Source organism: Lissotriton vulgaris, chromosome 10 (genome assembly GCF_964263255.1).
Source record: "Lissotriton vulgaris chromosome 10, aLisVul1.2, whole genome shotgun sequence".
Lineage (NCBI taxonomy): Eukaryota > Metazoa > Chordata > Amphibia > Caudata > Salamandridae > Lissotriton > Lissotriton vulgaris.
Genome location: NC_141698.1, coordinates 15,420,609 through 15,433,943, shown reverse-complemented (window position 1 = coordinate 15,433,943; position 13,335 = coordinate 15,420,609). Strand labels below are relative to the sequence as shown.

The 13,335-nt window shown below is 44.8% G+C and overlaps 1 protein-coding gene across 2 annotated transcripts in view; it reads left to right on the top strand.

Moving 5' to 3' along the window:
- The first annotated feature begins 329 nt into the window (after positions 1–329).
- The window catches only part of PDZD4 (PDZ domain containing 4), a 302,598-nt gene continuing 289,592 nt past the window's right edge, over positions 330–13,335 (top strand). For both annotated transcript variants that reach the window (XM_086940233.1, XM_086940232.1), the window contains exon 1: positions 330–965. In XM_086940233.1, the coding sequence (XP_086796359.1) occupies positions 906–965 (60 nt within the window). In that variant the 5' untranslated portion in view covers positions 330–905. The remainder of the gene's footprint in view (positions 966–13,335) is intronic.

The window sequence follows — 13,335 nt, the reverse complement described above, 5'->3', positions numbered from 1 at the left end:
CTAATGCAGCGTTGAGGCAGGTCTGGGTCAGTTGCTTTCACCCCGTAAATGCTTTGCAGGGACTCCAGCCTATGAACTGCAGGGTATCCCCAGCTCTCCGCAGCAGGCGCATTAGCCGTGAGGACTACCCTGCTGCCTGATACAGATGTTGGGCCCCCGCCCCCTCTCATTAGTGTGCTGGCAGCCCCCACGGCCAGGCAGGAGAGGCGCTGGCTGGCGCTGTTCAACAGATTGGCGGAAGGTACTGCACTCTGCCATCAATATTCATCCCCCCCCCCTCCCGGGCCCCTCCCCCCGCCCTCCACCGTCGCTGAGGCAGCGGAGAGCCCACTCCGCTCCTCCGCAGTGCTGATCTGTGGCGCGCACCCACCGAGGGAGACAGCACCCCTTTTTATTCCGCGCCTCCCCCACCCTTGTCAGCCCTCCTCAAACGCCCCCCCCCCGACCCCCCTCCCCGGGCTTGGATTTACGTGTCTGGCTGGAGCCCCCGTCCACCCATCCCTCGGGTACCACCTGCGTCTGTATCGGAATTGGAGGGGAGCATTGAAAAGAGGGGGGCTGTTGTGCGTGCCGGCAGGCTTCGACCCCCACCTGTCCGCTCCGTGCAGCCCCCTCCATCGGCCTTTGACATCGGGGGGCGCCGGCTCCAGATCCCGCCCCCCGCTGGTGGCAGGATGCTGATTGGCGTGAAGTGGGGGGCCCCGAGCGTCCTGGGCCCCCGGCAGCCGGACCCCCCTCAGCTGGGGTGAACGGATGGATAACTGAGGCGAGCCTTGAGGATTATTTTTTGGGGCCCCCCACCCTCAGGCGAAGAGTTGGGGGGCCAAGTGAAGCAGAGTTAGTGGGATTGCGGAGCCCCCTTGAGGGGTCCCCCCCTCAGGCGCCCCCGGCACCCCGCCGCCGCCATGGGATGCAATATGTGCGTGATGCAGAAGCCGGAGGAGCAGTACAAGGTGATGCTGCAGGTAAGAGACGGGAAAGGGGGGGGGGGGGCCGTCGTCCTTGGTAACAGCAGCATCCGCCGGAGCTGTGGGGAGGGCGGCTCCGTGGGATGGAGCTGTGCAAATGGGAGATTATATTTTATTATATTACATGTAGGCCACGCAGGGCAGGCTCGCGAGCCACGCACCGGCTGCGTGTAGACTGGTACAGCCTGGGTACCCCAGGCGCGCACACGGGGACCCCCCCGGCCCCGCACTGTCCCAGGGACTGCACCCACAATGCCCTGTCAGCAGCTCTGGAGGACACACCTGCACCTGTGTTCACAGAGGGCAGCGGCGCCTGCAGGGGGGGCTGCGACAGAGCCTCTGCCCTCCATACCTGGGGAGGGAGGAGGTGTGCATGGATGAGGGGGGAGACCACCCCCCGGCGGGCACATGCATGTACATATAGAGAGGGGTAGCGTGGCACAGGTCCCGGGCACCTCAGGGTGTGATGCCTTTTATTGGACTAACTGAAAATAGAAAAGATGAGAGGGAACAGTCGGGAGAGGAGGAAAGAGCGGTATCCATAGCAATAGAGAGACGGGGGGGGTGAAGGAATACTTACAGAGAGGAAGGGATGGGGGGTCTGAGATAGATTCAGAGGCGTGGGGACACGGGGTACAGAGAGGGAGGGTACAGAGTGATGGAGGAATGCATATGTGAGTGTACCTATGTATATATGCATACATATATATATATATATATATATATATATATATATATATATATATATATATATATATATATATATATATATATATATATATATATATATATATATATATATATATATATATATATATATATATATATATATATATATATATATATATGTATATATATATATACCTAGAGAGAGATATGGAAGGTGGAAGGAATGCCTCTGTGTGTGTGCGTGTGTGAGGTTTATTGTGGGGGTGTGAGGGTGATTGTGGAGTTTGGGATGTACACGGGAATGGACAGGCAGGACGCAGAGTGGTGGAGGGAGAGGGGTCGACTGAAAGAATATGTACATAGAGAGAGAGTGAATGGGGTCTTGGCGCTAGAGATATATCGTGTACGCAGGCATCGGCAGACAGACAGAGGTGGAGACACAGGATGGTGGAGAGAGGGAACAGAGAAACAACAGGAGAGAAGGCGGGGAGAGAGCTGTGAAGAACAATAGAAAGAGAACTGGGAACAGATGGACAGACAGAGCCCGGCCTGGATTAAGAGATAAAGCGAATACAGGCCGAACAAGGGAGGTGGGGAGAGAGCAAAGGGGTCGCGAGATGCACATGTGTTCACACACACACATATATATATATATATACATACACATATATAAGAACTCACGTTTGTTTTGTGCAGTACACAATACAAACTACACTGCCTGTGTTGCAGTTGGTTGTTAATTGAGAGGCAGCCCTTCTCACAGCATGGCTGCACGCAGCCGCAATCAACCCGCATGTGAGATTGGACACAGGCGGGTGGACACCGCACAAATGGCTGCATGATCTGTGAGCTGGGACTGGTGAGGCATTTAAAACACTCACCGACACCCAGCAGTGTTTCTGTCCTCATTCCGAGAACAGGAGGGGCGTTTGTGAATGTTTGCATTACACATCAATGTATGTGTGTGTGTGTGTGTGTGTGGCTATGCAGATGCTGGGAGTGTATTATGTAACTTATTACCAGCTTTGAGGGCACTCACAAGGCATGATTCACGAGCAGTGAGGTCTGAAGTGCCCTCGAGTGGGCCATGATGCCGCCTCTACAAGGGCATTACATGCCAGCTCACCCTTTATGGATACCCATGCATGTTTAATGCCAGGCTGTTTTTTTTCCTCTGCAGCAAAGGTATTTATATTCATCAGAACGCAAGGGGTTAAATATGGGCAGCGAAATATATCACAACAGCCCGGCCTTGTGAGTCTGACACTGGCTGTTTTGTTTTGTAAAAATGAATCTGAAATGCAGTCTAGGAGGCCGGAAGCAGTGTTTTCTGACGTCAGTCGCCGTGAACTGCTCTCATAACATGAGATATGACCGTTGCACTGCAGTAATAGATGTGTGAGTTTGTTTTATTACTGAACACTCGTTGCAAACTACATGTGTTCATGGGCTTTTTGTGACACATTTATTTTCACTGGAAGGTGCACGCTTAACACAGTCTCAAACACATACACACACTCTTTCTCTCTCTCAAATGCACACACGCACGCACACAAGCACACATACATATTCTCTCTCACATACACAAACACTCACACACATACATTCTCACTCCCTCTCACACACACACACACACACCCTATATTTGTGGGTGCTTTTGTTGTACAAGAAGCAGTGAAATAAAAGGAAGGAGTTGTGACTTCATGAGTGTGACATCATTGACGTGAAATGTGGATTGCTTCACCTGGGCAGTGTTTGACCCGATCGCCCTCCCTCCGGGTAATGAGTCTGGAAGGACCACGGCGCGGTCAGATCATGACCGCCACAAACCCTTCTCCAGAGCCAGTGCTTAATTACAACCCTCTGCTTCAAAGGGGGCCACAACCTGCACATTGGGATTGCAATCGGGGCCTGTTGTGAGCTGACCAATGCAAGGGCAGCGTGAAAAGGGGGGATTTCTGCAGACCTGAGGCGCCTTGTAACAGAGCAAAGGTCAGTTCCTAAACCCCTGCATTCTTAACCAGCTGAGTGAATCTGGTTCTCTTCTTTGTCCTCCAGCCAATCAAATGGTACCATACAGCATTTCACCAACCTTTCCTTTCCCCCCAATATTTCCCTGTCGGAAAAACACATTTATTGTGCAAACTGCATGATAATAAACGTAAGATACAAACTCAACAGGTGACGCGTGCAGTTATGATCCGGGGTTGCCGCTTCGTTTGATTTTAACATTTACAAAACTCTCGGCCTTCAGCCTTGAGGTTCAAGAGGTGTGTTAGAGCCCCTAATGGCAAGGTAGGTCCCTGTGATATGTCAGCTGTTACATATCCTATGGACAGACAGATGGATGGATGGATGCATGATGGGCGGGAGGGTTGCACACATGGAGATGGTTACATGATTTTAAAGGATAGACAGACAGACAGATAGATAGATAGATAGACAGATAGATAGATAGACAGACCGACAGACAGACAGACAGACCAGACAGACCAGACAGACCAGACAGATAGACAGATAGACAGATAGATAGATAGACAGACAGACAGACAGACAGACAGACAGATAGACAGACAGCTAGACAGACAGACAGACCAGACAGACCAGACAGACCAGACAGATAGACAGATAGATTGAGAGATAGATAGATAGATAGATAGATAGATAGATAGATAGATAGATAGATAGATAGATAGATAGATAGATAGATAGATAGATAGATAGATAGATAGATAGATAATGAGTTATGAAAACCAGAGTTTGATGAGAGTTGCAGATGGGCGTGGCTTGGAAGAGAGAGCAGCAGTCATTGAGACAGTGAGAGCTGAGTGAGCATCAGAAAGTCGCCAGGGAGAGTCTGAGCACTGAACACACATGCACATGGCTTCAGCCTGGCTCGTGAAAGCCTGTGGTAAGGTCAAGGTAGAGGCTTACAGCAAGGCACCGCTGACCCCTGGCCATCCCTGACCTGACGTGGAGCATTGTCTGAGGCTACAAGATGAGGGAGCGCTGCTCTTCCAAGACCACGTATGCCCTGTGTGAGGGGCAGGGAGGTGCACTTCTGTAACCACCCTCACCCTGTGGTTCACAAGCATCTTCCAATCCCGGGCCTTGACTCGCCACAGACCTGAGAACACGAGCCTCAACCAACGGGTAAAGGCGGTTTGCGTGTCTGGAGGGAGGTGGTACAACTCGAGGTGACCTTGTGTACTCTGAGCTTCTTGCCAGCCCCAGAAGTGGTCTTGGGGTGAAACTCTGCTGCCGGAACCCATACAGTCAATGGAGTGTGTCGGCCAACCAGTGTTGGCCAACCGTATCTTGAGTGTTCCCCAATGTATGTAGAGTTGACAAGTTTGACCTGGTGACCAGGTTTTGGACCAGGACTACTGTCGACCTGCAGTATGATGGAAGGGGAGTACAGAGGAGGGCTTTGGACCACCTGGCCTATGCCTGACTGTCGCCTCCAGGATTTGGGGGTTGCAGCGGCCAAGAAGCTAACCAGGCAGAGCCTAAGGGGGGTCTCATGTTCCAAGCTTTGGAGGGGCAGCAGTCTTCTATATTCTCCTAAAACTCAAAGTGCTGGGTGGCTCCCGAAACTGGCGGTGTCAGCCTTTCTATAGATCGGGAAAGTGAAACAGGGCTGTACGAAACCAGGTTATTTGTCACTTAAAATTCAGCAAAATGTTCTAAAAATGTAATGTCTTTTTCCGAGGGACTTGGCCTGGCAGGTTGGACTGGGTAGTTCCTCGTGGAGCAGGACTGAGGCTGATTTGCATATGGGTTGTCCCTATCGAGATAAGCACCCGATGAAACTTTGAACCCTAGGAACTTTGATCAATCAAGAACTCTTAGTATAAAGTCATTTTTTTATGTTTCTGTGTACCTTATAACTAAGCCTCCCACTTCTCCATTTTTACTGATTTTTACAGATAAATACAGTCAGAAAATAGCACATTTCCTATCTGTGTTTATTTTTAAAAGCAGACCTGCACAGATAATTGGGTCCCTTTTGAGTGACTTCATGCTGTCATTCATGAATTCCAGGCCAATAGCTGCGCAGACTGACAGCAGAGAGGGGTTAAAAAAACAGGTCGAGTCTCTTTAAATACCTGCATGCCTCAATTTATACTTGTTGAATAATACTTACATTTTCATGTGAACGCATTCTTTTATAATATTTGGCTTTGTAATGTTCTTAAACCCACCAAGCATGAAAGTGTGAGTGTGCATTTATCAGTTAAATAAATGTGAACAAATATAAATTACAACTTCATTTGTTTTCAAATCTCAAAATAAATATAGGTAAATACCAATAAGATGGTCCAAAAATAAATATGGATAAATACAGATTGAAATATTAAAAAATACTTATCATAAAACCCTATATTTAAAAAAAAATGATATGCTATATCAAATGAAGCCTTAAAGAGAGGTGAAAAGAACCCATATGATCTATTAAAAAAAAAAGATGACAAACAACGGGTATCCGTACACTTTCAGGGTACTTACGAGTTACCAGGATTGAATTAAATTACAACTATTACCGATTTCTCATGTATGCCCAAACTGTAGAGAATGGAAAAGGTAACAAAAACAGAAATAAAAGCAGAGCTGGTATATTCAGAAATTAAAAACAGGTGGGGCCGGTCTTAAACAGATAAAGAATTTCATGGCATGCTTAAAATGTCATTTCCACATAACCAGGTGCAGCCTGAATCTAGGGGAACCAGTTACATATATAGAACCTAAGTTGCTGTACTGTGGCGGGAGAAAACATATCAACTCCTAAAAAAGGGAGCCCTCTTACCTTGATAAACCACAGAATTGGACTTTTAAAATCTATTCTAGTAAACCAAGTGTTATAATAATAAATGCATTCGCCTGGAAACACTCTTTTGTTTACCTTGTCAATGAGTATAGGCTGATTCTTGATCTATTTATTATATCACTGGACATGTTATGTACTCTTAGTTGCTTCTGAATGAAGATTCATTTTGTTCCCCGGTGTCTCTTGTCTTGCACCATAATATTAAACACAAGAAAACGGTACCACAAAACAGTGAGTGAAGGCTCGTGGTTCATTGAAGCAAGTGTAATGAACCTGACTTATAAAAACTTTAAAACATTGGTTTCAATTAGCAGGGACACCCAGGAACAGGAGTTGAACTATCCCTTATTCCTTTTGTCAATTGCTGGTGGTGTAAATGTTTGACCTGTTGGTATTATCTTTGAAAATATAATGCAATATTTGTTACTTCTGAATGAGCATTTACATTGGCAACTCATATCGTATAAAAAAATATATTTTTTAGTCCTTGTAAGTTGATATTAAATGCACGAGCAACTAATGGAGTACGACTAAAACTCTGGCTTAACTAAAGAAAACCAAGGTTGCTTTGACCTTTTTAGAGGTGAATACTTGGGTGGGTACTCTGGAATACAAAATATGCCTTTTACATTTGGTTTGTGTCAAGTAAAGATTTAAGTTGGTTTAATAATTTATTTAACAATACTCGTGTTGAAAATACATTTTAAAAAGCGTTTGATATGATTCGGGACGCGATCCAGCAGTTACAGATTGCGTAGATGATGTAATGTGAGTACGCACCAATCCAAAAGGCCCGATAATGTTAATGTTAAGATGTGGTATATATTTTCTAAAAAAAATCCCATTAAAAAAATTATGAAACTAGTTTTTCTTGCCTTATAATTTACAACTGCCTTGTCATGGGCTGCAAGAACAAGTCAAGGATGACGAGGCAAACTTTCATTTTATCTCTCGGTGAAGATTCTCAGTAATAATGTATTTAAATTCTCCAGTACAAAAAATAATTGATTCGAATAAATGTTGCTCTGCTTAGAGAACTGTATACACTTCAGATTCCACAGATTTGAGGCTCAGCACACTGAAGTTTGCTTAGGTACAGCAGTTCTGTAATATAATGGGAGTCCCTCATTGAAAGAATAGTTGTTCCCATAAAGAGGATTTTGGACTTATTAGTAAAGTTTTTGCTATTATCTGAAATATGAAGGTAGTTTATATCTTATCCTAATGGATTGAACATGTGTTTACCCATTAAATTGCAATTTTAGATGCCTGTTACACAATTTGCATCCATAGTTTGATTTTTATTTATATATTATTTATCTGCCATCATAACTTAAAAACATTATATTTTTTGGGGGAAAAAGGTAGAAGTCGTGTTAATCTTGAATATTAGAATTAATTGAAAGTGAATACCGGTAAGCATCTCAAATGTCGGTTCTATCTGGTATAAGATCTTGGTATGAGTGAGTAATTGGTATATTTAGACTAACTACCATTCATGTTCTTAATCAAATATATGGCCTAGAATGGAAGATATGGATAGAAACCATTAACTTTAAAAAACTATACAAAGGTGATGAACCAGACTGATTGGCTGCCCCTCCCAGGATGCATTGGGTTCAGATCTACATGTGCTGTACGTATGTAAAGAAGGAATTGGGTTCAGATCTACATGTGCTGTATGTATGTAAAGAAGGAATTGGGTTCAGATCTACATGTGCTGTACGTATGTAAAGAAGGAATTGGGTACAGATCTATATGTGCCGTATACATGTAAAGAATTAATTGGTTTCATATCTATATGCGCTGTATATATGTAAAGAAGGAATTGGGTACAGATCTATATGTGCCGTATACATGTAAAGAAGGAATTGGTTTCAGATCTACATGTGCTGTATATATATAAATAGTTGGACTTGAGAACATGAAAAACTTGTATGGGACTAGTGAAGCTGTCTGTACATGATAAACATGTTACTCAGTGCTTTAGATGCCCTCCTCTGAGGGTCACTCTGTGTTGTCGAGGCCCTCCTCAGATGGTCGCTCAGTTTTGTTTAGGCCCTCCTCTGAGGGTCTGTAATGGCTGGATTTTCTGTTTAGATGGGATCAGCCCCCAGGGGCCCCTGTGACCCAGCCAAAACGTACTCACCTTCCCTCCTCAGACCGTATTTACACTGAGTGGATATAACAATGAATATACAGGTCGCACCTAAGAATGGGGAATGACAATATACATATATGGATTTTCTACAATATCTTATTCACATCAGTTGGCCTCGCGGTCGCCTCGACCCAGACCGTTCTACCCCAGGGCAGATCTGACACACAATCCGGCGTGTCTACACACGGGCCTGCAGAACCCAATGCTCTCTTTTCCAGCGTTCGCGATCCTGCGAAACATCCACGGCAGTGTCCCTCCTGCCGCTCTCACTTAGTCTTTACCACAATCCGGTGGCTTTACACGGCAGTATCCCTCCTGCCGCTCTCATTAACGCCGCATATCAACGACGACCACATTCCTATGAAACATTATTGGGATGATATCTCGACAGTCTACTTAGGATAAAACTACAATAATAACTTTGGATATGGGTCCAGATTGTATAGTGTATTTGTTGCTTTTGACATCAGAGGTTCACTCACTCCCTATTTGTGTGATCACCACTTGCCTGATTGGGATTACTCGTCCATTCATGCGCCTAGCTTTCACCTAGGAGTTGCGTTTACCAAGATTGAACATAAGCACCAGGCACACGGTAATTCTATATGAATTAGGGCATTTATTAACCATAAACATAAATCACATTACTATGCAGCATTACATTTGCACAAGAAATAAAAGAGAAAGATTAGGGTGCACGCACTATAAGGACTGGTTAGACTTCACCTGGTTAATAGAAAATCGGGACTCGGCAGTCATCTAGGCTCCTGTCTCGTCTCTGGGTCCTGGCTCGCCTTGCAGTCACCCTCAGCCGTCACAGGTACACGTCTGCACCGCTAGGCTCAAACTCGTCTGCTCTCCCTCAGGACCTCGGAACCTTGCTGTTAATTAGCTACCGTCTCTCTCTCTCTCTGTATTTAGTGCGCTCCGCGCCACTTCTCGTTCAGTCTATGTTCAGAGAGTTTCGGTCTTAAATCTTTCTCCGACTTCAAAGATGGCGACTTGTCCACCATGAAAATGAATAATGGCAGAGATGCTAACGGCTAGATGCCGCCTACGGACTAACTAACTGAAAGACTAACACCTTCGCTAATATCAAAGCCCGTTCCTTCATGGAAATTCACGGCCAGTAACCTGCCGCCCACCAAATTCTTGTACCTCCCCGTACCAAGGACACTTTCCCAGCCGGCCGGCCTGAAGTTGTGTCTTCGGAGTGGAGAAAAATACATTCCTTCGATAAGGGTCAGCCTGAACCGGTTCTCTCCAAGCGAACAACAGCTTGAAACTAAAACATTACACTTCACCTAGAAAGCCTTCTCGAGCTACCAGGCAGAAAGCAAAATGGAGTCTGTCTCGCTTAAGGCCTACGGAGCCCATAATATACATAGCTCCATGAGAAACAGATCGGCATGTTAGCAAATGAATAAATCATGACTAATACCCATATATCTAACCCCTAACTTAAATTCATAAGCCTTACTCTAAGGGAAATGGCACGAAAATGCCCTTATATCTATAAGACAGGGTCCCTGTCTATCGGCCTAATCCCTATGCTATGAGGGTGATAGGCTGGAGTCACTCTCCATCATTCTCCTTCTCCAGAGGGCTGGCAGAAAGACAGCCATAACATTACACCCCTTGACTTCAGTCTATCATCCACAAACTAAATGGAACTAACATCAGTAGACGAATAATATGAAACAAAACTAACTGATCTACGACTCTTTGTAACTCTAAAAAATTGTAGCAGGGAAGGGATACACTGAATGAAGCAGCAAATTACTATAAGGACACAGACAACAATAATAACCCCTCCCAAAATCTGTCGTAAAAAATGCATGTCAGGGAGCCAATCAAAAAGCCAGTCAAAGAAACCCTGATCTATGTGTTCCCTAATTTCTGCCGTCAAGTCGTGGAGTTTATTAATATGGGACTGGATATCTTTAGAATGGTCAGACAAATTAAAACAGCATAGACCCTCAAATTCAGAGCACTCATGCCCGTGTTTTAGCAACAAATAATCGATGGCTGCACGATTTTGTAAAATAGCTCTACGTTCACCTTGGGAATCTAATAATAAATCTGATAAAACGGTAGAAGTCTGGTTGATCGATTTAACCATCCAACAGGCCATTTTGCCGATTGTTTTGGCATTATAAACAGCTAATGCAGGAACACCAATAATAGAAAAAGCTAAACCAAGATATTCAGATTTGGAAAAAAGATGAACAGAGGAATCACAGTCTTCATGTAATGACATAGAGTCTCGAACAATACGGGAATGTGAAGGAGGATGTGAAGAAAACATTAGCAAACTTAATCTAGTGATGGCACATGGGCCACCAGAAATATTCGCAGGAATATAGGGCCAAGATGAATTCCCGCATGAAAAGAGCCATCCAGCCGGTAACAACATTGAACGATAATGGCTAGTGGCAACAACTAAACTTTTGCAAGTCATATTGTTCTTCACTGAAAAACATGAATTAGGAAGTCTTGTCATACATAACAAACGCTGATGAAATGAAAAAGTAGTAGCGGCTTGGAGTTTCAACCGCAAACATTCAGAGATGGCCTTAGGATTACAGGTCATCATGAAGCAAAGGTCACCAGGGGTAATATTAAAAGTAGTGATTCTGGAATTAAGTAGGACATCTTGGTCTGGAAGAAGAGTACATGAGGGACAATATTCATGGGCCAAAAAGTCGCCCAAAATGACATTAGGTCGGGCACTGGATATATTAAATACGTGACGAAGAGTTTCAGTAGATGCAGGGACAGCGACCAAACAGGTCGATAATATGTCAGTAACACTCTTCATGGGGGTAAGGCAAAAATGCGGAGAGTTCGTCACTCGCTTCGCAAGTGTGATCCAGAAGTTGGAGGACTTCTGCCACGCGGATCGCGTGGCTCTTGTTATCCCATCACTCGGCGTCGGTAGATCCTCTCCTCTCCCGGCGTAGCAGGCCAAAAGGAGTCCAGCGCCGACACATCCTGCAGCAGCAGTCCAGAGAATGATCTGAAAGAATACAAACACAGGCCTTAATCATTCTCGTAAATAACATTTGTCAGCTGGGACAGCTTCCCAGCCATCTTTCCCTGGCTTCATCACCAAAACGGTGTTGTCATGACCAGTCGCAATAATATCAGCCTGTTCAGGAGGATTTTTAGGCGATTGCACCCATATTTTAGCTCCAGGAAGATCAGAAGATCCGAAGCCTTTTTGTCCACGCACAGTTAGCAACGTTGGGGCAGAGCCTTTTTTTATCTCACCACTGAAGACAGGCATAATCAATAACTGAGCAACACGGTCAGACTTTTTGATAAACAAATCCATCTCACTGCTATTAAGCAAGAGAACCTTAATCTCTCCCTGATAATCACTATCGATCACACCACCAAGGACTTGAACACCTTTCAGGGCCAGGCCAGATCTAGGGGCAATTAATCCAAAACTACCGGCAGGTATAGAGACACCAATGCCAGTTTCAACAATGATTCGATCTTTTCCTGGGAAGTGTACATCATTTAAAGCATGCAGGTCGAGGCCTGCGGAACCTGGAGTAGCTCTACACGGAGCCAAAGCACCGGGGGTAATTTCCCAATATGTGACCGTAGCAGCAACAGAATTAGGTTTTGCATCAACATGTGGAGGAAACAAACGCATCAAAGGAGATTCAGCATGCAACAAAGGGCGATTATTAAGAATCAATAAAGCTTGAAGTAAGACATCTCTCCACTGGCTGTAACGGTCATCAGTCAACTTGCGCAACTGTTCTTTCAACAAACCATTCATTCTCTCAATCAGTCCTGAAGCTTGTGGATAATATGGAATGTGAAATACCCAGTCGACATTGTTTTCCATACAGAATTCCTGCACCAATCTTCCACGAAAGTGGGATGCATTGTCCGATTGAATTTGGAATGGGACACCATAATATAGAATAATCAGTTCCAGGGTTTTAATTGTATTCACTTGGGTAGCATTCTTGCAAGGGAAAGCGACCAAAAGGCCACTATAAGTATCAACTGCTGTACAAATGTATTGACAATTTCTGCTCATGGGGAGCGGACCAATATAATCAATCTGCCAAATTTGGGCGGGCAATTTACCTCGATGTAAGTGACCTCGAACAATTTGAGGCACCTCTTTCTTTCTAGAATGCTGGCAAATGGGACAATGTAGAATGGCATCTTTAATTAAAGAAAAGGGAATATGAATTCCTCTATCAGCAGCCCACCTGTTAGTGGCTTTCTCTCCAAAATGTCCTGCTTTCTGATGGGCCCATTTCGCCAATCCCGCCAAATCAGAATCTTGCATGTCAACCACTGCCTCAGAAATTTTAGACTGTTCATCTGCAATGTTATGGAAAAATTTGTCAAGGGAATCTATTGGAGTATGAGCATCCACGTGAAAGATTGTTACAGTACTGTGCGGAAGCAGTTCCCAAATTTCTTGCCACAATTCTTTACCCCATAATTCCTTGGAGTGCAATTCCCAATTGTGCGAATGCCATGTAGGCAACCACACCGCTAGTCCATTTGCAGTGGACCAAGAATCAGTGAAAATATGACATGTACCTGGTAACTCCTGTTTCAAAACTTGGTAAATCGCATAAAGTTCAGCATATTGACTACTCTTACCATCTCCAGTGGTGCTCAATAATTTCTTAGTAGTCGGGTTATAGGAGACAGCTTTCCAATGTCTC